At 47.1% G+C, this 25,068-nt stretch overlaps 1 protein-coding gene across 36 annotated transcripts in view; it reads left to right on the forward strand.

Annotated features, from left to right (window-relative positions):
• clasp2 (cytoplasmic linker associated protein 2) overlaps nt 1–25,068 on the forward strand; it is a 582,371-nt gene that overhangs the window by 451,744 nt on the left and 105,559 nt on the right. For all 36 annotated transcript variants that reach the window (XM_038809903.1, XM_038809905.1, XM_038809907.1 and 33 more), the window contains one exon: nt 585–728. In XM_038809903.1, coding sequence (XP_038665831.1) covers nt 585–728 — 144 coding nt within the window. The remainder of the gene's footprint in view (nt 1–584; nt 729–25,068) is intronic.

Consider the following 25,068-nt stretch of genomic DNA (forward strand, 5'->3'; position numbering starts at 1 on the left):
GCCATGCTAAATTACCCTTTAATGTCCAAAGATATGCAGGTTAGGTTATGGGATTACTGGAATAGGTAGAGGTAGGCAGAGTGCCCATTCGAAGGACTGAATGGCCTCCTTCTGCACTGTAGGGATTCTATGATTATCTTTTGACCGTAATCCTTATTATTTTTACTCCTTTCTACCCCGATATGTTTGTCTATCTTGTGTGTGTTGGTAGAGGGTGGGACAGTTAAAGGGGTAGTAGGTTACATTCTGAATTCTCCCTTAATGTACCCGAACTGGCGGCGGAGTGTGGTGATGAGGGGATTTTCATTGCAGTGGCAAAAATTTCGGGAATTTTTATAAGAATTATTGGTTAATTCACTTGTGTTGTGACTCAGGGCACTTGTGTTGTGATAGGGCTGGAACTGACCATGCACTTGTCCAGGGTGGCATAACATTCTTATAACTAACTTTGAGTTCCCCATCATAGTTTCTGAATTCATGTTGATTAGTAATAATAGTTGCATATTCCTGCTTTTAATTTTGATTTTATCGTGGACATAAATCCATCATTTACAAAATGCTATCTGTTTCTGCCTGTGCTACAGGTGAAAGTTGCCATTTTGAAATACATCGAAACGTTGACTCTACAGATGGACCCTACAGATTTTGTAAATTCCAGTGAAACACGTCTGGCAGTATCACGGATCATTACATGGACAACTGAGCCAAAAAGCTCTGATGTTAGAAAGGTAACTATTATGACTGTTTTTGTATGTCATTTTGGCTTTGTACAGTTTTTTTGGCTTCTTGATCAGACAAAAATTGAGTTACTTCACCCTGAAAGATAAAAGTTCCATAATCTTTTATGTTTTGATTTACACTCACAGTATCTGTTTGTCACAAGCTTCAGTCACTGGACCAGAGTTTCCAGAAAAACTCTAGAAATGCCACGAAAAGCTCCAACTTAGCTTTCAACTTCCAACAGTCTATTGCCCTGTTTTATGGCAATAGTAACATGTTGGTCTCAATTAATCATATCTATTCTCTAAACTGTGTTTTTTTACTACTCTGAGAAGCTTCTGTGTTTTCATTTCCCCTCATGGTAATTCATGTTGTTCACATCGCTTCTCTTATCTCTCCAGATTTTCTGTGGGTTTGCAAGCAAATGTTTGTTGTCATCCATGTTTTTGTGGGATAATTGTTAACTATCAACCATAATAGCTGCCTCCCTTAAAGTATAAACTGGGACCTGATTCCGAAAGGAAGTGTTTTCAAATTCTTCCAAAGCACCAATCAAGCACCATTTCTTTTTCTCCAGCAAATTCCACAAAAGTCTTAATTCTGCCTCCGGTTTCTAAACTTTTGCCTGTAAGCTTTTGGAACAAAGCACAGCCATCTTAACCGTAACGTAATCTACAAACTCTATCTGAGAGGGTTGAATAAATTTCCAATATTTTCCCTACCAAAACACTCAGAATTGTCCAATTTTTTCTTCACCAGTGTAACTTTGTGGTGGAACCATCAATTCACCAGACACACGTTTCCGATGTGAATCTAGGCTTTAATCGACTTACTTCAGAGCCAGCCTGTTACCTGTCGATGAACTCGTAGTGAACTCAGGCTGACTCTGGACAAGGGTATTTATACAGCTGCACTAGGGGGAGGAGTCGTGGGCGGAGCTAAGGGTGGAGCCCAGTACAAGTTCCTGAGTGCTCCCCGCGCTACTCCCCCTAGTGGTAGGATAGCGCTACTGCGCTTACAAAGACAGTGTGAATTAACATATATATACACATCTATATACATTCACCACATTCACCCCCTGCAAAAAAATCAAGTCCGGCGGGGGTGGTGGTCTAGTCTATAAAGTCAGTCTGTCCGGTGGTCGAATTGTCCGCTGAGATCTGCGGAGCACCGGGGTTGCAGCCTCTTGCGGTGGCTGGATGGATGTAGTGTGCTGGGGTACGATGGCGGACTCCAGGGAGGGTTGTATCCGAGCTTCATACTCTCCTGGTTCGACTGGGGGCTGGCCGGCGCGGGGTCGCGGAACTGGTGGAGTGGGCTCGGGAGCGCAAGGGGCCGGCAGCATGGGGTGTAGAGTGAGAGGTCCTTCAGTGGGGATAGAGGGGGCGCTGGATCTGGCGGGTGCCAGATCCCGGAGGGATACTGTGTCCTGACGGCTGTCAGGGAACTCGACGAATGCGTACTGGGGGTTGGAGTGGAGCAGGTGCACCTTCTCAACAAGGGGGTCGGTTTTGTGCACCCTGACGTGTTTCCTCAGAAGTACGGGGCCCGGCGTCCACAGCCATGCTGGAAGTGAGACCCCCGTGGTAGTGCCCCTGGAAAAAAGGAAGAGCCTCTCGTGAGGGGTCTGGTTGGTCGCCGTGCACAAAAGGGACCTAATAGCGTGGAGCGCGTCTGGGAGGACTTCCTGTCACTGGGAGACTTGGAGCTTTCTAGACCGGAGGGTCAGTAGGACGGTCTTCCAGACCGTCGCATTCTCCCTTTCCACCTGCCCATTCCCCCTGGGGTTGTAGCTGGTAGTCCCGCTCGAGGCGATGCTCTTGTCGAGCAGGTACTGATGCAGCTCGTCGCTCATGAAGGACGAACCCCGGTCGCTGTATACGTAGCTGGGGAAGCCAAACAGGGTGAAGATGCTATGCAGGGCCCTAATGACTGTGTGGGAGGTCAGGTCGGGGCACGGGATAGCGAATGGGAAACGGGAGACCTCGTCTACGACGTTTAAGAAGTAAATGTTCTTGTGGCCTTTGAAATCAATCGCGAGGCGTACAAAGGGCCTAGAAGCCTTGACCAGGTGGGCCCTGTCTGGTCTATAGAAGTGCGGTTTGCACTCCGCACAGATCGGGCAGTCCCTGGTGACCGCTTTTACCTCCTCGTTGGAGAAAGGCAGGTTTCGGGCCCTGATGTAGTGGGCGAGCCGGGTGACTCCTGGGTGGCAGATGTCATTGTGGATGACTTTTAATCGGTCGACCTGCGCGCTGGCACATGGCCCGCGGAATAGGACATCCGGAGGCTCGTTGAGCTTCCCAGGTCGATATTTGATATCGTAATTGTAGGTGGAGAGTTCGATCCTCCACCTCAGAATTTTGGCGTTTTTTATTTTGCCCCTTTGCGAGTTGTCGAACATGAAGGCAACCGATTTTTGGTCGGTGATGAGGGTGAACCTCCTACCTCCGAGGTAGTGCCTCCAGTGACGTATAGCCTCCACAATGGCTTGTGCTTCTTTCTCGACCGAAGAGTGTCAGAGTTCTGAAGCGGAGAGGGTACGGGAGAAAATGCAACTGGTCTCCCTGCCTGATTTAACGTGGCTGCAAGAGCTACCTCTGAGGCGTCGCTCTCTACCTGAAATGGGGTGGATTCATCCACCGCCCACATGGCCGCTTTGGCGATGTCCTCCTTGATGCCGTCAAAGGCCTGGCGTGCCTCGGCTGACAGGGGAAATCGTGTGGTCCTAAAGAGTGGGCGGGCTTTGTCCTCATATTGAGGGACCTACTGGGCGTAGTAGGAAAAAAATCCCAAGCACCGTTTGAGGGCCTTGGGACAATGAGGGGGAGGGAGTTCCCTGCATACGGTTCAGGTTGGGGCCCAGGACTCTGTTTTCCACGACATAGCCGAGGATGGCTAGTCTGGATGTGCAGAAAACGCATTTCTCCTTGTTGTACGTGAGGTTCAGTTTCTGTGCTACCTGGAGAAAATGGTGGAGGTTGGCGTCGTGGTCCTGCTGGTCATAGCCGCAGATAGTGACATTGTCCAAGTACGGAAACGTGGCCCGCAGCCCGTACTGGTCCACCATTCGGTCCATTGCTCGTTGGAACACCGAGACCCCATTAGTAACGCCGAAAGGGACCCGGAGGAAATGGAAGAGGCGGCCATCGGCCTCGAATGCCATGTAGTGGCGGTCCTCTGGGCGGATTGGGACCTGGTGGTATGCAGACTTCAGATCCACCGTGGAAAAGAGCCGGTACTGGGCGATCTGATTTACTATGTCTGCAATCCTGGGGATGGGATACGCGTCGAGGAGCGTAAATCTATTTATCGTCTGACTGTAGTCGACCACCATTCGGAATTTTTCCTCGGTCTTAACGACCACCACCTGAGCTCTCCAGGGACTATTGCTGGCCTCTATAACCCCCTCACTGAGTAGCCTTCGGACCTCTGCTCTGACAAATACCCTATCCTGCAGGCTATACCACCTGTTACGAGTGGCTACGGGTTTACAGTCCTTCGTGAGATTGGCAAAGAGAGGAGGGGGGAGGGAATTCGCAGCGTAGCAAGGCTGCAGATAGTGAGTGGGGGCAGAGGCCCTCCGAAGCTGAGGGTGAGGCTCTTGAGGTTGCATTGGAAGTCTAGGCTTAATAAGAATGGCGCGCAGAGTTCGGGCAAAAGGTAGAGTTTGAATTTCGAGTAACTAGCGCCTCGGATTGTGAGTGTCGCGGCGGTGCGCCCCTGGATCTGGACCGAGTGGGAGCCTGAAGCGAGCGCGATAGTTTGCTGCGCGGGGAAAACGGGGAGTGAACAGCGTCTTACCAGGTCTGGATGTATGAAGCTCTCCGTGCTCCCGGAGTCGAAGAGGCATGGCGTTTTGTACCCGTTGATATGGACCTCTGCCATCGAGTTTCGTAGATTCATTGGTTGGGATTGGTCCAGGGTGACCGCGCTGAGTTGCGGGTAGTCGACGGCTCGATCAGCTGTGCTGGAGTGGCCCCGTGATGACTGCCCTCTGAGTTCATAGTCTAATTCGAATTCCTCCGCTGAGTTGTCCGAGCGCGGAGTTGCCGGTCGGGCCCGTGGATCGCACGTGGCGGGCGCCGAGGAAGATGGCGTCCAAGATGGCGGCCCCCATGAGTCGCACGTGGCCGTCCGCGTGTGGAGGTTTTCCAAGATGGCCACCCCCATGGATCACACGTGGCTGGAGGGGGCGGAATCGGGCATAGGCCGCAGCGTTTCGGGCCCTGCGGGGCTGCGAGTGAGGGGAGCGATTACTGCGAGTCGCTGGGGAGTTGGAAGCTTGGGCCCTTTTTGCGAGGCACACTCTAGCGTAATGCCCTTTTCGCCCGCAGCTGCTGCAGGTCGCGTTGCGGGCCGGGCAGTGCTGCCGCTGGTGCTGATTCTGGCCGCAGAAATGGCAGGCTGGAGCAGCATAGTGGCTGGCTGGAGCAGCATTGTGGCTGGCTGGGGGAGCATGGTGGCTGGCTGGGGCAGCATGGTGGCTGGGCGGCCGCGTAGCACAGGCCTGGGGGAGTCGCTGGTTGTGGGCCCATGATTGGGTCGCGGGGTCCGCGGGGAACGAATTAAGGCTGCGGAAGGAGACCTCCATCGTGGTAGCAGCTTCCACAGTGGTTTCTAAGTTCTGGGCCCCCTTTTCCAGCAGTCGTTGGCGCACATAGTTAGACCTGAGGCCCGCTACAAAAACATCGCGTACCGCCAATTCTCTGTGTTCAGCCGCGGTAACCGCTTGGTAATTACAGTCATTGGACAAATTATTAAGTTCTCTTAGGAATTCGGCAAGTGATTCCGTAGGCCGCTGACGGCGAGTCGTAAACACATGGCGAGCGTAAACTTCATTAATGAGCCTTTTATACATTTTTTTGAGAACTGCTAGCGCCGCAGTATATGAACTGGCCGAGTTTAGTTGCCGAGAGATTCTGTGGCTGACCCTCGTGTGCAGTAGACTTAGCTTCTGATCCTCTAGTTTCGGCTGTGCTCGCTTCGGCCAGGTAGGCCTTGAAGCACCGGATCCAGTGGGAGAAGATTTCATTAGCCTCTGCATTCTGCGGGTTGAGTTCCAGGCGTCCAGGCTTGAGGGCCGATTCCATAATCGATCTTTACTGTTCTTAAGTCGATTAAATTGATGGAACCATCAATTCACCAGACACGTGTTTCCGATGTGAATCTAGGCTTTAATCGACTTACTTCAGAGCCAGCCTGTTACCTGTCGATGAACTCGTAGTGAACTCAGGCTGACTCTGGACAAGGGTATTTATACAGCTGCACTAGGGGGAGGAGTCGTGGGCGGAGCCCAGTACAAGTTCCTGAGTGCTCCCAGCGCTACTCCCCCTAGTGGTAGGATAGCACTACTGCGCTTACAAAGACAGTGTGAATTAACATATATACATCTATATTACATTCACCACACTTTGTTGAATTGTTCTCAAATAAGACAGAATACATTTCAGCCCTTTCCTCACGAAATATAAAAATTCCTAAAATCACTAACTATTCCTTGCCAAATCAAAACCAGGAGTTAAATCTGACCAAAAATCTGCCTGCTACTTCCTGTCCGTATAATTGAGAATGCTTTGTTTCTTTTCTACAATATTACCATTCCCTTTGTCTTTTGTACAATGACATTATTGTCCTTTACCCTATCCCAGACCTTCTCTTTTGTGCTTCCTTCCTCTTTCCCATTTTTTCAACAACAAAAATCATCACATTTCTACCTTCAGTTTAAAAAATAAATATTAGTTCTGTTTCTCCCTCCGCCAGCCCTCTTGAATATTTCTAACACTTCCTATTTTTATATCAGATTTGCAGTATCTTTTTTTTATTTTCACAAATACACAGAATGTAGTCTGTTTTGGGACTTCAATGTCTGTCACTAAGAATTGCTCAGTAGCACCATTACTGACCGAGCTAGCCGAGTCCTGACGAATCTCTGCCAGATTGGGCCTGTGGGAGGAAAATCACCAAGAAAAGAAGACCTACTGGACCTCATCCTATCCAATCTACAGATGCATCTGTTCATGATGAGATTACTAGAAGTGACCACTGCACGGTCCTTGTGGAGTCAGAAATCTCGCCTTCACATTGAGGGCATTCTCCATTGAGTTCTGTGGTATAATGCCATGCTAAACTGGATAGATTCAGAATAGATCTAATAGTTCAAAACTGGGCATCCAGGAGGTACTGTGGATCTCCGCAGCGGCATAAATATATTCAACAACAATCTGTAATCCTCGTGGCCTGGCACAACCTACATCCTACCATTACTATCAAGCCAGGAGTCCAATTGTGATTCCATGAGGAGTGCAGGTGAGCATGCCAGGAACAGCACCAGGTATACATAAAAAAATGAAGTTCCAGTTTGTGAAGCTACAAAACAGGACTACATGCATGCTAAACAGCAGAAACAACATGCAATAGCGCAATGCAATCACGCAACCAGCTGATCGTCTAAAAGCTATGCAATCCTGTCACACCCAATCACAACCTGGTAGACAGTTGAATAACTAACCAGAGGAGGAGGCTTCTCAATCATCCCCATCTACGGTTTTGGACATAAGAACATAACATAAGAACTAGGAGCAGGAGTAGGCCATTTGGCCCCTCGAGCCTGCTCTGCCATTTAATAAGATCATGGCTGATCTTTTTGTGGATTCAGCTGCACTTACCTGTCTGCTCACCATAAACCTTAATTCCTTTACTGTTCAAAAATCTATCTTTCTCTGCCTTACAAACATTCAATGAGGTAGGCTCAACTGCTTGGGAGCGCAGCAAGACAGTACAAAGACTTGGCAAAGCCATTTGGTACCATATTCAGCTAAAAGTCTTGAATGGGTGATTTAGCTCAGTCTTCTGAGGTCCCCAGAATCAAAGAGTCTTCAGTCAATTCAATTCACACCAAGTGATATCAAGGAACAGCTGAAAGCACTGAATGCAGCAAGAACTATGGGCCCTGGCAAAAACCCCACTGTGATACTAATATCTTGTGCTCTCAGATTTAGCTGCACCTCTAGCCCAGTTGTTCCAGTACAGCTGCAACATTAGCATCTACCCAACAATTGGAACATTTCAAAGATATGTCCTGCGCACAAATCAATTCGAATCCAAACAATTGCCACTTCACCGGCCGACTTTCAATCATCAGCAAAGTGAGGGAAGGTATCGGTGGCAATGCCAGAGTAAACAGCACTTAGTCTGCAATAACCTGCTCAATGCTCAATTTGGGTTTGCTAGGATCACCCTGCTCCAGAGCTCATTCTAGCTTTGTTCCAAACATGGACAAAGAGTTAAATTCTAGAAGGGAGGCGAGAGTGATGGACCTTGGCATCAAGACAGCATTTGACTGAGTATGGCATGGAGGAACATACAGTGCAGAAGGAAGCCATTCGGCCCATCAAGTCCGCACCGACCCACTTAAGCCCTCACTTCCACCCTATCCCCATAACCCCTCCTAACCTTTTTGGTCACTAAGGGCAATTTATCATGGCCAATCCACCTAACCTACACGTCTTTGGACTGTGGGCGGAAACCGGAGCACCCGGAGGAAAGCCACACAGACACCGGGGATAATGTGCAGACTCCGCCAGTGACCCAAGCCGGGATTCGAACCTGGGACCCTGGAGCTGTGAAGCAACAGTGCTAACCCAATGTCCTGGCCTTCTCTTCCCTGGTAGCCAGGAGACGGATTTTGCTGGGATGGAGGGGCTCAACGCCTCCAAAGTCAGGCGTATGGGTTAGCGTCATGGCAGGGTTTCTCAGTCTGGAAAAAATTAAGTTGCCTTGAGAGGTTTAACCCAGGGGTTCGCCTAGAGGTGGCAGCCGTTCATCGACTTCTTTAAGGAAAATTGAATGCTAGCGGTAATTGGGGTGGGGGGGGGGGGGGTGGTGGAGGAAAAGAAGAATGGGGGTGGTGGAAAATGGGAGGCATAGGAACTTAATATACGGGTAATCAGGAGATTGGGGGGGGGGGGTGTAGTAGGGTATGTTATTATAATGTTGCTGCGTGTGTCAGCCCGCTCGGTTGTTTAAGAAGTGTTAAATTGTTAAAACTGAAAATTACAAATGCTTCAATAAAATATTTTCTTAAAAAAAGGAAAACTTTCCATTGGCAAGGGTTATCCCTAACACAAAATAAGATGCTTGGAGGCCAATCAGCCCCAGCATTTTGCTGCAGATGTTTCACAGGGTTGTGTCCTTAACCTAACCATCTTCATTTGCTGCATCGATGGCCTCCCTCCAACATAAGGTTCAGTATGATTCGCAGCTCATTAGATAATGAAACAGATCATGCCTGTGTATAGTAACACCTGGACAGCAATCCGGCTGGGTTGATAAGTGGTAAGCAATATTCATGCCAGGCAATGACCATCTACAACAACAGAGAATCTAACCATCTCCCCATGACTTTCAATGGTATTACCGTCACTGAAGCCCCATCGTTCCACTGACGAGAAATCCAACTAGACAAGCCACATAAATACTGTTACAAGTCAGAGGCTGAGATTGCTGCAGCTGGCAACTCATCTCCTGACTGTCCAAAGTCCCTCCATCATCTATAAAGCGCAAGTCAGGAGTGTGATAGAATATTTGCCTGTTTGTGTGCAGCTCCAATAACACACAGGAAGCTTGATACCATCTAGGACAATACAGCCCACTTGATTGGGACCTCATCCATTCATACGACCACTAATGCCTTAAACATTCCCTCCCTTCATCACAAGCACACTGTGACTGCATTGCGTACCATGTGCAAAATGCGCAGCAGCAACTCACCAAAGCTCCTTCTACTGACCTTCCAAATCCACAACCTCTCCCACCTTGAAAAACAAGGACAGCAGGTGCACAGGAACGGATTATCATACATCATATTGACTTGAAATTACATCACTGTTCCTTCACTGTCACTGGGTCAAAATGCTGGACTCCGTTCCTAACAGCACTGTGGGTGTAGCTTCACCACAAGAACTGCAGCAATTCAAGAAGACAACTCGCCACATCTTCTCAAGTGCAATTAAGAATGGGCAGTAACTCCCCATATTCGTACAGCACCTACTTGCTGCAGCTGGTCCACCACCTTGTCCATGGTCGTCAGATTAAACTGCATCTGCAATAGCTTCCTTCTAGCCAATAGCACCAGGGTAGGATCCTCCGCATATTTACTGTCCACCACCAACATTTCCTCCACCAGCCATTGGCCCTGCATCTTATATGCAATTATCTCCCCTCAGACCACTGCCTTCAACGCCTCCTAAAACACAGACGGCGAGACCTCCCAATTTTTATCAAACCCGACATACTTTGCTTTGTTTGGCCCCTTGTTCAGCACTGTAATCAATCACTGTTTGTTGATGTACCATTTGTCAATGTTCTCTGTTGATTATTCTTTTGTCTACTGTGTACGTTCCCTCGGCAGCAGAAAAATACTTTTCATGGTGCTTCAGTACATGTGGCAATAAATAAAATCAATCAATTATCAATTGCCCTCGTCACCTTTACACAGAACCCCATATCTGCCTAGCAGCCTGACATCTAATCTCCAGGCCAGCTGCAGTGACGGCCCCCTCTCCAGGTGCGGGGCATGATCTGAAATTACAATTGCAGATTTTCCCCTCCCCAAACCCCCGGTAACAGAGACTTCCCCATAATAAAGAAATCTATACGTGAATAGACCTTATCTGGAAGATATTAAGGGATATGTATCCCATAACAACTTTAGCTAACAAAAATAAATCAGTCTTAGTCGTAAGTTAGACAAGCATCAATCACTGTTTACGGAGGAGGGTTCCAAAATTCTACCACCATTTACATTTCACCCTGAAAGGCATACCTTTTAGTCTGTGCCCTCGAGTCCTAGATTTCCCAACTAACGGTAATAGTTTCTCCCAATCTAGCTGTCTGTTACCCGGCACAATTTTTTTTTTAATAAACATTTTATTGAGGTATTTTTTGGCATTATAACAACAACATAATAAACAATGTACATGAAACTATAAACATACTGCAATAGCCGTCTCCCTCCCTTACAGATCCCACCTTTATTAACCCCCTACTCTAAGCTAAACTAGCAAAGACTTCAGCAAAGAAGTCGACGAATGGACGAACGGTTGCCACCTCCGGGCAAACCCTGACAGTGACCCTCTCGAGGTGAACTTGATTTTCTCCAAACAGAGAAAGCTCGACATGCCTGATAGCCACGTCTCCGTCTTCGGGGGCTTTGAGTCCCTGCAAGCAAATAGTATCTGCTGTCTCCGGGCCACCAGGGAAGCAAAGGCCAGAACGTCTGCCTCTTTCTTCTCCTGGATTCCTGGGTCTTCCGACACCCCGAAAATCGCCTCCTCTGGACTCAGCGCCATCCTTGTTTTTAACACCGTGGACATTACATCTGCAAACCCCTGCCAAAATCCCATAAGCTTCAGACATGCCCAAAACATGTGGACATAGAACATTACAGCGCAGTACAGGCCCTTCAGCCCTCGATGTTGCGCCGACCTGTGAAACCACTCTAAAGCCCATCTACACTATTCCCTTATCATCCATATGTCTATCCAATGACCATTTGAATGCCCTTAGTGTTGGCGATTCCACTACTGTTAGAGGCAGGGCATTCCACACCCTTGCTACTCTCTGAGTAAAGAACCTACCTCTGACATCTGTCCTACATCTATCTCCCCTTAATTTAAAGCTATGTCCCCTCATGCTAGACATCACCATCCAAGGAAAAAGGCTCTCACTGTCCACCCTATCTAATCCTCTGATCACCTTGTATGCCTCAATTAAGTCACCTCTTAACCTTCTTCTCTCTAACGAAAACAGCCTCGAGTCCCTCAGCCTTCCCTCATAAGATCTTCCCTCCATACCAGGCAACATTCTGGTAAATCTCCTCTGCACCCTTTCCAATACTTCCACATCCTTCCTATAATGCGGCGACCAGAATTGCACGCAATACTCCAAATGCGGCCGAACCAGAATTTTGTACAGCTGCAACATGACCTCATGGCTCCAAAACTCAATCCCTCTACCAATAAAAGCTAACACACCGTACGCCTTCTTAACAACCCTCTCAACCTGGGTGGCAACTTTCAGGGATCTATGTACATGGACACCGAGATCTCTCTGCTCATCCACAATCTTACCAAGAATCTTACCATTAGCCCAGTACTCTGTCTTCCTGTTATTCTTCCAAAATGAATCACCTCACACTTTTAAAGTTTGCTGGTCTTCCCGCACATTTTGCACACCTGTCTTCCACCCCAAAGAATCTGCTCATCCGGGCCACTGTCATGTGAGCCCAGTGAACGACCTTAAATTGTATCAGGCTGAGTCTGGCACATGTTGGCACTCAACGCATCCGCCCATAGACTATCCTCTGGCTCTCCTCCCAGCTCCTCCTCCCACTTGCGCTTCAGCTCCTCGGCCTGCACTCCTCTGACCCCATAAGTTCCATGTAAATGTCTGAGACGCTCCCTTCTCCTACCCACCCTCTGGAAACTACCCTGTCCTGAATTCCCCTTAGCGGTAGGAGTGGGAATGTTGACACCTGTTCATGTAGGAAGTCCCGCACCTGCAGATACCTGACTTTGTTTTTCTCTCGCCAACCCAAACGTCTCCTCCAACGCCCTCATACTCGGAAAGCTCCCCTCTATAAACAAGTCCCACATCCTCTCAATCCCTGCTCTCCGGAACCCCCCATCCATACTTCCCGGGGCAAACCGGTGATTATTACAGATTGGGGACCAGACCGATGCTCCCTCTGCTCCCACATGTCTCCTCCATTGCCCCCAGACTCTCGGGGCCGCCACCACCACGGGGCTGGTGGAGTACCGTGCCGGCGGGAACGGCAGAGGCGCAGTTACCAACGCCCCCAAACTGGTGCCCTTGCATGAAGCCGCCTCCATATGCTCCCATGCCGACCCCTCCCCCACCAGCCACTTCCTGATCATGGTTATATTCACCGCCCAGTAATAGTTACTAAGATTTGGCAGCGCCAGCCTGCCCTCTCCCTGACTCCGCTCAAGCATTACATTCCTTACCCGTGGGGTCTTGCCCGCCCAAACAAAGCCAGAGATCACTTTGTTGACCTGTTTTAAAAAGGTCCATGGAATAAAGATGGGGAGACATTGAAACACAAACAGGAATCTCGGGAGGACCGTCATCTTCACCGTCTGTACCCTCCCAGCTAAAGATAACGGGAGTGCGTCTCATCTCCGAAAATGATCCTTCATTTTGTCTACTAGCCGGGCCAAATTTAATTTATGCAGCCGGTCCCATTCCCACGCCACTTGAATGCCTAGGTACCTAAAGCTTCCCCCTACTAATCTAAATGGCAGCTCCCCCAATCGCCTCGCCTGGACCACAAACATCTCACTTTTCCCCATATTTAGCTTATACCCCGAAAACCGGCCAAATTCCCCATGATCCTCATGATTTCTTCCATCCCCTCTAATGGGTCCGATACATACAGAAGCCGGTCGTCTGCATAGAGCGAGACTCTGTGCTCCACCCAACCGCGGACCAGCCCCTTGAGGCTCTCCGAGCAATTGCCAACGGCTCAATAGCCAGCGCGAGAAACAGTGGGGAGAGGGGGCATCCCTGTCTTGTTCCCCTGTACAGTCTAAAATAGTCCGATGTTGTCCTATTCGTCCATACACTTGCCACATGAGCCTGATACAGCAACCTGACCTAGTCAATAATGCCCCGCCCAAATCCGAACCGTCACAGTACCTCTGATAGATAATCCCATTCTACCTGATCAAAATCCTTTTCTGCATCCATTGCGAACACTACCTTCACCTCCCTACCTTCCGGGGCATCCTGATCACATTTAACAGCCATCTTACATTGGCCACCAACTGCCTACCTTTAACAAACTCCATCTGGTCCTCCCCAATAATGTCCGGAACACAATCTTCAATCCTGGAGGACAAAGCTTTGGCCAGCAGATTGGCATCCACATTCAACAGGGATATTGGCCTGTAGGACCCACACAGCTCCAAATTCTTGTCCCGCTTCAGAATCACCGGAATCGGTGCCTGTGACATCGTCGGGGGCAGCACCCCTCTTTCCTTTGCCTCATTAAACATCCTCATCGACACTGGGCCCAATTCCCAGAGAACATTTTATAAAACTCCACTGGATAGCCATCCAGCGCCGGGACTTTACCCGCCTGCAACCCGATCGGGCCCTAAGCCCTTCTACCAGCTCCCCGTCCACCTTTGGGAAAATCAGCGCCCCCAAGAAGTGTCTCATTCCCTCCGGCCCCGTAGGAGGTTCTAACCTATACAGCCTACCGTAGAAATCCCTAAACGCCTTATTCACACCTGCTGAATCTCCAACAAGGTGGCCATCTCCGTCATTTACTTTCCCTATCTCCCTGACTGCCTCCCTCTTACTAAGCTGCTGTGCAAGCATTCTGCTGGCCTACTCTCCATACTCATAGATCGCCCCCTTCGCCTTTCTTAGCTACTCCACCGCCCTCCCTGTAATTAACAAGCCGAACTCCGCCTGTAGTCTCCGCCGTTCCCTTAAAAGCCCTGCCTTTGGGGTCTCTGCATACCTCCTATCGATCTGTAGTATTTCCTTTACCAGTCGGTCCGTCTGCCCTGTCCTATGGGCCCGTATCAAGATCAGCTCCCCTCTGACCACCGCCTTCAGTACTTCCCATCGCTGCCGAAATTTCCCGTGCCGTTGACCTGCAGGTAGTTCTGAATGCATTTCCTCAGCCGCCGCTCGCACACCCCTTTGTCAGCCAAAAGTCCCACATCTAACCTCCAGTGCGGGCGCTTGTTACTGTCTTTACTAACCTGCAGGTCAACCCAGTGCGGAACGTGGTCTAAGATAGCGATCGTGGAGTACCCCGTGTCCACCACCCCTTCCAGTAAGGCCCTGCTCAAAATGAAGAAATCGATCCAGGAGTACACTTTATGCACATGTGAGTAGAAAGCGAACTCCTTCACCCTTGGCTGCCCAAATCTCCATGGATCCACCCTCCCTCCCCCCATCTGCTCCATGTACCCTCTTAGTTCCTTTGTCATTGCTGGCACCCTGCCCGTTTTTGAGTTTGACCAGTCCAAGCCAGGGTCAATAACTGTGTTGAAGTCCCCTCCCATGACCAACCTGTGCGAGTCCAGGTCCGGTATCTTCCCCAGCATCCTCCTTATAAACTCCACATCATCCCAATTTAGTGCATACACATTTACTAATACCACCTGCACCCCCTCCAGTTTCCCACTGACCATAATGTACCGATCTCCCACATCCAAAACTATTCTACCCGCCTCAAACACCACCCGCTTATTGATCAGGATCGCGACCCCTCTAGTCTTTGAATCCAGTCCCGAATGAAAGACCAGTACCAGGCACAAATTGACTGAGTATTTGAATAAGTGTGAGGTGATCAGGCAGAATCAATACTAATTTTTAAAGAGTAAATCTTCTGACGAATTTAACTGATGGTTGATCAAGGAGTACCTATTGATGGTATCTGTATGAACTTGATACTTTTGGTACGGTGTTGCACATGAGATCATTAACAAACATGAAATTGGTCCTAGCCTTGCAAGATGGGTTGAAATTAGTTGGGAAGCAGGGGACAGAGAGTGAGGTTAAAGGTGGTCGACTTCTTAATGGCAGGATGTGACCAGTGTTATTTCTCAGGGATGTATTATTCGAACTTCAGCTTTTCACCTGTATCATTCGCTGCTGCATTCAGGACAAAGAAGGTATTCAACATCTGAGAAAATCAGCATGACATAATGAAGAGCAAAATTCCTGTAGATATTGCAGGAAACGAAGAAGAAATTACTTCTCAACACACGTTGGAAACTACATTCACTTTCTGTAGTGGTAACATTGTCACACTTGCTTCAGCATGAGGCTAGTCCACTATAGGCATGGGATGTCTGTGTCAGCACAAGATCAGACAATATTTTTAGCAATGGAATGAATTGTATAAGATTATTCAGCAGTAGAAGCTCCTGATGATCAAATTATAATGAATAGAAGATTTTCTCATGAGATAGAGGTGTGGGCATCAAGCTAACAGACTCTACCAACACTCTGACAGTGTGATACACTATTGAGTCAAGCATTTGTCCTCCACAACAACACTATGGTCAACCAGCGATATACAATGCATCTCATTAGTGGGCTCAGTGGGACAAAGATACAAATTCTGCTCTTTGACAGCAAACACAACTGACTTCTGTGAAAAATCAAGAGACTTCAGATGCTTTGGCAGTAGATTCAAATTGTATGCCAAATTGTTTTTAAATCCATTTACGGGATGTGGGCGTTGCTGGTTAGGCCAGCATTTATTGCCCATCCTTAATTGCCTTCAGAAGATGGTGGTGAGTTGCCTTCTGGAACCGCTGCTATCCTTGAGGTGTACATACACCCACAGTGCTGTTAGGGAGGGAGTTTCAGGATTTTGCTCCAGCGACAGTGAAGGGACGGCAGTATATTTCCAAGTTGGGGTGGTGAGTGACTTGGAGGGGAACCTCCAGGTGGTGGGGTTCCCATGAATCTGCTACCCTTGTCCTTCTAGATGGTAATGGTTGGGATTGGAAGGAACCTTAGTGAGTTACTGCAGTGCATCTCGTAGATGGTACACAAGGCTGCCACTGTTCATTGGTGGTGAAGGGTTTGAATGTTTGTGGAAGGAGGAGCAATCAGGGGGGCTGCTTTGTCCTGGATGGTGTTGAGCTCCTTGAGTGTTGTTGGAGATGTACTCATCCATGCACTCATCCAAATAATTGGATTGGATTTGTTCATCCCATGTACCGAGGTATAGTGAAAAGTATTTTTCTGCGAGCAGCTCAACAGACCATTGCATGGAAAGAAAAGGGAATAAAAGAAAATACATGGGGCGGAATTCTCCTCTAACTGGCGGGATGGGCCATACCAGCGCCGAGGAGTGGCCTGAACCACTCAGGCATCGGCCCCCTGGAAGGTGTGGAATCCTCCGTACCTTCAGGGGCTAGGCCGACGGCGGCGGGCCTGGCGCTGTGCCAACCGGCGCCGAAGGGCCTCCACTGGCTGGCGCATGCACGGGACCGCCAGCGTGTGCTGGCGTCATCCCAGCACATGCACAGGGGGGTTCTCTGCGCCGGCCATGGCGGACTGGCTGGCATGGAGGGAAAGAGTGCCCCCACGGATTGGTGGGCCGCGATTGTGGGCCAGGCCACCGTGGGCCCCCCTGGACCCAGAACCCCCCCATTTCCTCCCCCCCCAGAACCCGGCAGGCCACCTGCAGAGCCAGGTCCCGCCGGTACGGACCTGGTGTATTTTACGCTGCCGGGATCTCCCGAAAACGGGCGGCCACTCGGTCCATCGCAGGCTGGAGAATTGCCGGGGGGGGCCGCTGCCAACGGCCCCCGACTGGCGTGGCACAATTCCCGCCCCTGCCGAAAAACCGACACCGGAGAATCGGGCGGCAGGGTGTGATTCATGCCACCCCCGGTGATTCTCCGGCCCGGCGGGGGGTCGGAGAATCCCGCCTATAATAGGAGAGTATTCCATTACACTCCTGATTTTGTGCCTTGCAGATGGTGGACAGGCGTTTGGGGGTTCAAGAGGTGAATTACTCACCATAGGATTCCTACCCTTTGACTTGCCCTAGTAGCCATATTATTACTTTCAGTTCAACGGTAATCCCCAGAATGTTGATTGTGGGGGACTCAGCGATGATAATGCCATTGAATGTCACGGGGCGATGGTTCAATCCTGTCTTGTAGGAGATGGTCATTGCCTGGCATTTGTGTGGAACAAATGTAACTTGCCACTTGTCAGCCCCAGCCTGGATATTGTCCAGTTCTTGCTGCATTTGGACATGGACTGCTTCATTTTCTGAGGAGTCATGAATAGTGCTGAACATTGTGCAGTGATCCGCAAACATCCCCACTTCTGACCTTACGATGGAATGGAAGTCATTGATGAAGCAGCTGAAGATGGTTGGGCCGAGGACACTACCCTGAGGAACTCCTGCAGTAGTGTCTTGGAGCTGAGATGATGTGACCTCCAACCACCACAACCATCTTTCTTTGTGCCTGATGTGACTCCAATCAGCGGAGAGTTTTCCCCCTAATTCTTATTGACTCCAGTTTAGTTCGGTCTCCTTGATGCCATACTCGGTTAAATGCAGCATTGATGTTAAGGGCAGTCACTCTCACCTCACCTCTGTCATTCAGCTCTTTGATCCATGTTTGAACCAAGGCTGTAATGTCAGGAACTGAGTGACTCTGGCGGAACCCAAACTGAGCCCCTGTGAGCAGGTTATTGCCGAGTAAGTGCCGCTTGATAGCACTGTTGATGACTCCTTCCATCACTTTGCTAATGCTGGAGAGTAGACTTATAGGACGGTAATTGACTGGGTTGGAGTTGTCCTGTTTCTTGTCTACAGGACACACCTGGGCAATTTTCCACATTGCCGGGTAGATCCAGTGTTGTCGCTATACTGGAACAGCTTGGCTCTGGGTGCGGCAAGTTCTGGAGCACAAGTCTTCAGTACTATTGCCAGAATGTTATCAGGGCCCATAGCCTTTGCAGTATCCAGTGCCTTCAGCCATTTCTTGATATCACGTGGAGTGAATCGTATTGGCTGAAGACTGACATGTGATCCTGGGGACCTCCGGAGGAGACCGAGATAGATCATCCATTCAGCACATGTGGCTGAAGATTATTGCAAATGCCTCAGCCTTGTCTTTTGCACATATGTGCTGTGCTCCTCCATCATTGAGGATTTGTGGAGCCTCCTCCAGTGAGTTGTCTAATCACTGCTGGATGTGGCAGGACTGCAGAGCTTAGATCTGTATGCATTTGTTGTGGAATCACTTAGCTCTGTCTATTAAGGGCTTTTCACAGTAACTTCATTGAAGCCTACTTGTGAAAATAAGCGATTATTATATTATTATTACTTGCTGCTTATGCTGTTTGGCACACAAGTAGTCCTGTGTTGTAGCTTCACCAGGTTAGCACCTCATTTTTCAGTATGCCTGATGTTGCTTCTGGCATGCTCTGCTGCACTCTTCATTGAACCAGGGCTGATCCTCTGGCTTGGCAGTAATGGTTGAGTGAGGGATATGCCAGGCCCTGAGGTTGCAGATTCTGGTTGAATACAATGGCTGCTGCTGATGGCCCACAATGCCTCATGAAAGCCCAGTCTGGAGTAGCGATGTCTATCCTATTTAACACGGTGGTAGTGCCACCCAACACGATGGAAGATATCCTCAATGTGAAGACGGGACTTTGTCTCCACATGGGACTACCCATACTGTCATGGACAGATGCATCTGCAGCAGACAGATTAGTGAGGATGATGTCGAGTATGTTTTTCCCTCTTGTTGGTTCCCTCTCCACCTGCTGCAGTCCCAGTCTGGCAAGTATATCCTTTAGGACCCAGCCAGCTCGTTTGCGATGGTACTACCAAGCCACTCTTGGTGATGGACATTGAAGTCCCCCAACCAGAGCATATTCTGCGCCCTTGCTACCCTCAGTGCTTGCTCCAACTGGTGTTCAACATGAAGGAATACTGATTCATCAGCTGATAGTGGCCGGTACATGATAATGAGCAGGAGGTTTCCTTACCGATGTTTAACCTGAAGCCACCAAACTTCACGGGGTCCAGAGTTGATATTGAGGACTCCCAGAGAAACTCCCTCCCAACTGTATACCACTGTGCCACCACCTCTGTTGCGTCTGTCCTGCCGGTGAGATAAGACATACACAATGGTGATAGGGCTATCTGGGACATTGTCTGTCTGTAAGGTATGATTCTGTGTGTATGACTACATCAGGCTGTTGCTTAACTAGTCCGTGCGACATCTCTCCCAACTTTGGCACAAGCCCCCAGATGTTAGTAAGGAGGGCTTTGCAAGGTCGACAGGGCTGGATTTGCCATTGTCGTTTCCGGTGCCTGGTTTGATACCGGGTGGTCCGTCCGGTTTCATTCTGTTTTTGTGTTTTCGTAGCGGTTGAATACAACTTGTTGAATACAAGTGACTTGCTAGGCCATTTCAGAGGGCATTTAAGAGTCAACCACATTGCTGTGGGTCAGGAGTCATATATAGGCCAGACCAGGTAAGAATGGCAGATTTCCTTCCCTCAAGAGCATCATGGGTTTTTACAACAATGGTTTTATGGTCATTATTAGACTTTTAATTCCAGATATTTTATTGAGTTTAAATTCCACCACCTGCCGTGGTGGGATTCTAACCCAGGTCCCCAGATCATTATCCTGAATCTCTGGATTACTAGTCCAGCGACAATACCACTATGCCACATCCTCCCCCAATTTCCAAAATCTCATCTTCCAACAGGTGCTGCAACAGTGTCTTTCTCATAATCTTCTTCAAGAAAGAGCCAAGCTATCTCTGGAAGGTCCTCTTGAATATAGTCACCATCTGCTGCAGTGCCTTCTGTCTCTCCATGGCCTATCTTCAAAAATAACTGAGAGATCGATAATCTCAGCCTGTTCCTGGGGTCTAGGAATTAGCCTCACCAGCTGCTGTTGATGGAAAAGTTGTCTTCTCACCTGATATTGAAAATTCTTCTATAAGAGGCATCCAGTTATCCTGATGTAGATCATCTTTTACCTTTTCTAAACTATCCAATTGTACACATACATCTCCATTCATTAAAGCTGTGCTTTAATTGTCTCAAACCATCTGTCGTTCTTGTAACAAAGGGTGGTGGTTATTTGATCGTTTACTTAGATTAATACCTTGCAATTTAATGTTTTATGGAATGATGAGCCAATATCTTAATGCGAGTTCTAGTGTCAATTTTGAAGTCCGTTTTAAAGCCTTTCTTTTCCACACCGAAGGCCTTGCTTATGACTCTTTTCTCCTCCAAGGAACTGTGTAATTTCATGGTTATTATTATTTTCAATTGCTCGAATTGTCTGTATTTTGTAGATGTTTTCTTGCCTCTTCCTTCATTGAGATTTCTTGACATAGAGAACTGTTTGAAGCATCCTGTCATTCCGCACTGGAAACTCTCTTGCAGGCAATCTTGCCTTCAGGACTACTTCATACTACCGCAAAGTAGGAACCTCACGATGGCTGCTGTGGAATTTTTCACAGTTTTGGCAGGCTTTTCAGTGGGTGTGGCTGCTGCACTTGAGCCTATCCAACCAACAGACTCATCCGAAGCTTCGGTATCTCAACAGCATGTAGCCCAAATTAGCTACCTAAGTTTGGCTTGCCTCGGGTATTGAACTGCTTGCTTTAAGTCTTAGGTCGTGTTTCATCTGTAGAAAATCTGGCAGCCTTTAGTCGCAGACTCTGACGACAATGTGGTCACGAATAATTTCATCTTTCAATGAACCATACCCCCAACAGTCGGCTAGCCTATACAGATTGATGAGAAACGATTCAATGGATTTCCCTGGTCTTTGTAATCTCTGATTGAAATTCACTAACATGACTATGAGGTGCCGTTTTGGGCGGAAATGTGCATCAAACACTTTTAGCACAAGTTCCAAAGTCCGCAGAGATCCCTTCTACCACCGTCTCTAAAGGACATTATCTTGTGCTTTTCTTTGGCATGCAAACCCAATGCTACTTTTGATGCCTTCAGAAGGATATTTTCCATAGCCTGCGACCTCTCTGGGCCTCGAGGTTTTTGATTGGCCACAGAAGGGGCACCAAATCACTATTGGATTGGTGTCATCACCATTGCTACCATGACTCCAACCACCTTAGTCCTCTCCCACCCCGCCCCTCTCCCATTGACTTTAATTTTGTGCTAATCACTGTGCTACACTATCACAGCCTTTGTGTTATATATGTGAGGTGGCCACCATTCACAACTGGATATGACAGGACTCCAGAAGTTTTATCTGTTGTGGCATGTAGGCCAGACCATGTAATAAAGGCAGATTTCCTTCTGTACAGGACATACTTGAACCAGAATGTTATTTTCAACAATCTGGTAATTTCAAGGTCACCATTACTTGGACTAGTTTTTTTTAATTCTTGATTTATTAAATAGAATTTATATTGCTCAGCTCTTGTGGTAAAATTTTAACTTGCGTCCCCAGAGCTGAGTTGATCCTAACACAGCAGCAGCACAAGAAATACCATGGATCCCATGTCTTTGTTACCTTTGTGGATAGCTTTTACTTGGTGGCGTGTGCCGGAGGACATCCATCTTGGCAACAGCTGCTAACCTTCTGCGGCACTACCCGACAGAGGAAGAGGAACAAGCACTGGAACTGCTTTCAGAAATGCAAGTTTAGGATTAAATTACTGGTCCAGTAACATTACCACTATTATGCTGCCATTCCCTTGGAATTATACAATACCTTTGATGACCTCATGAGGTCACATGGTGTAATGCAGTCAACAGTGCTTTTTAAATGGAGTCACTGTTGCAATGTAGGCGACATGGCAGCCAATTTCAGTGGCGTGCAGAGGTCTGGTGATGCCCGGGGCAAATCTTGATTGTATGCCCCAAAGACTCAAGTATAAGGCCTAATATACTGAGAAATATTATGAGAAAGGAAAATATTTTGAATATATAAACACAGATGAAACATGAAATAAACGCTTTATTCGATTTTAATATAAATCAATCAAATTTATTAAGTTCTTTTCCCCAAATGATACCTCCTGTCACAAAACACCTGAACTACTTCACTTTTTACATCAGCTGTGAGAAATTCTTTTTCAATGCTTATTAAAGCCAGGTTGGTCAGTCGCTCCTGTGACATAGAAGACCTATGATATGTTTTTATTAATTTCAGTTTTGAAAATGACCTTTCACAGCTTGCGACTGAAAATGCGATTGTAAGCAGTAATCTGTATGAAACACACAGCGTCGGAAAGACATCCCTCCCATACTGCAGTAAAGACTCCAGAGCATCTTTAGGATCAGGAGGAACTCTATTCCCTCCAGCTCGAAGGAGCATCACAAAATCAATAATTTTGTCATATAACTGAATTGCAACCACATCATTGTCATAATAATTTGCAAAGTCTGAACATTCCTTTTTTAATTTCTCTCTTTCTTGTTCATCTTCAATCACTACTGAATTCAAGTTCAGAAGAAAAGAAAATCGGTCACTGAGTCTTTGAAGACGGACACTGCGGTCTTCAATTTCAGTTTTTAATCTGTTCACAATCTCTACCATTACACTATTCATTTCTTCTTGTGCCGTCAGTCCACTATCTCTTGCTGACTATCCAGGCATTATTCTTCTTCTCCTTGTTCGTGCAATTGGTATTCCCCAATTTTCACAATATTCATTGGCTAAATCTATTGCATTGTGGATAATTTTGTCATTCTTCAAATTCAAGATATGAATAAGTCCTCTCAGATCACAAGAAGCTTCATGGAACCCCATTTTCGGATCCTGCAAACGTTTTGAGACTTTCTCCACTGATGATAAAACTGAGTACCAAAAATTTAATAAAGCTATAAACGGGAACTGTTGAATAGAGTTCAGTAGCGATCCTGCATCAGATTTAGTTTTCCTTGAAAATTCTCCTTCCAGCAGGCGTTGAAGGCTTGCAATAACGTTGTCACACTCTTCGTGGATTACTTGCACAGCATCATGGCTGGAACTCCATCTTGTGTCACACTGTCTTTTCACAGTCCGAGTGACAAATGATTTTAACACTTCCCAATGAGAAGTAGATGAAAAAAAAGTAAAGAGTTTTCCTAGAATGCCAAAAAATGTAACAACAACAGGTTGCACCTCACTTGCATGGACACAGGCCAAATTGAGGCTGTTCGCAGTTCACAAACACAGCTTTTGGGTTAACTTCAAGAATTTTTTGTTGAACACCTCCTCTCACTCCAGCCATAACTGCTGTGTTATCATATGCTTGACCACGACAGTCATTCATGGAAATTTTGTCGTCTTCCAATTTTTCCTGAATTTTATTTACCAGGCTGACTGCATCTTTCTTGTTGACTTGAAAAAAATACCAGAAATGTCTCCTTTATTTCTACTTTTCTGTTTTCATCAATATGAACGTAACGCAGAATTTCAGAAACCTGATCTTCATGGGCAACATCTGGAGTTGAATCCAGCATTATGCTAAAATATTTTGCGTCCTTAATTTCGGAAATTATATTTTTCTTGACAGTTTCACCAAGAAGATTGATTATTTCGTTTTGAATTCTGTTGGACAAGTAGGTGACACTTTTTGGTTTCTCTTTCCCTCTCTGCTAAGATGTCATCATATTTGGCCAAAAGTCTGATTGTTGCTAGAAAGTTTCCTGTATTTTCACTGACTGTCTCCCCTGGCTCTGATAACCCAGATATTCCTTCTCCTCGATGTCCACGATAGGCCAGATTCTGTTTTGCCAGAAAGGATATAACCTCGACAATCCGTTCAGTTATAGCTTTCCATCTTTTCTTTTCAGCAGACATTTGCTGTTGAAGTTCAGCATCTATCGTAGTTGAATGATGGAGTCGAACTACGAGGTTCAGGTATTCCCTCATGTGAGCTCTATGAGAAGGGCTTTTCTCATGGTCAGGTATTGTTGGATTTAATTTTCTCCAAGTGGAGAAACCGTCTTCCTTTCCAAAGTTTGACACAGACGACAAATGCTCCTTTGAAAACAAAAAGCAAACAAAACAGTAGCATGCTTTCCGATATGGAGAGTATAACAACCATTTTCTCTCCATAATTTCTCCGTTTGTGGAAACTTTATCAAACCACTGTTTGGAAAATGATCTCCCATCCTTCTCAGCATATGGACCACTTTTATTCTGATATCTTTCAGGGCCATGTTGTAATATTGTCATCTTCAAATGATCTGGAATCGGTTTCTTCAAACAGCCAAAATCGCTTCTTTGCAAAAATATGCTAAAATCTTCTTTATTTTCTTCACATGGATCATCATTCTGACAACGAGACTGAGGAGAGAGAGTATTATGTTCTGACCGAGCTGAATCCGTATCAGAAAAATCCTTCTCTGCACACACATCATCTTTTACTTCTCCAGGTTCTCCTACTTCTTCTTTACTTCTTTTTATCCATGCATCTAATGCCCCTCTTTGATGGGACTCTTCTTCGACTCCAGCACTTTTTTTTTTCCTGTTCTGTGCTCCACTCGGTTGTACACAAAATACTCGTAACATTTCATTTTCTATCTCAAAAACCGTAAGACGCATGAGAAAATGGGAAGAAAATGGTAAACAATCGGTCAGTTGCAGACGGATAAACCATATTTAATTTCTTTGTTCCTTCGTATCAAATTATTTCACACTGATTCTCCACTGATAATTTTGTGCAATTTATATCATAGACTTGCAAATTAGTGGTATCTGTATTCGAATATTAGCATGTTAAGGAATAAATGTCTCCTATTCCGAGATTAAATGCCATAGCAGTCCTCTGA

Source organism: Scyliorhinus canicula, chromosome 10 (genome assembly GCF_902713615.1).
Source record: "Scyliorhinus canicula chromosome 10, sScyCan1.1, whole genome shotgun sequence".
Classification (NCBI taxonomy): Eukaryota; Metazoa; Chordata; class Chondrichthyes; order Carcharhiniformes; family Scyliorhinidae; genus Scyliorhinus; species Scyliorhinus canicula.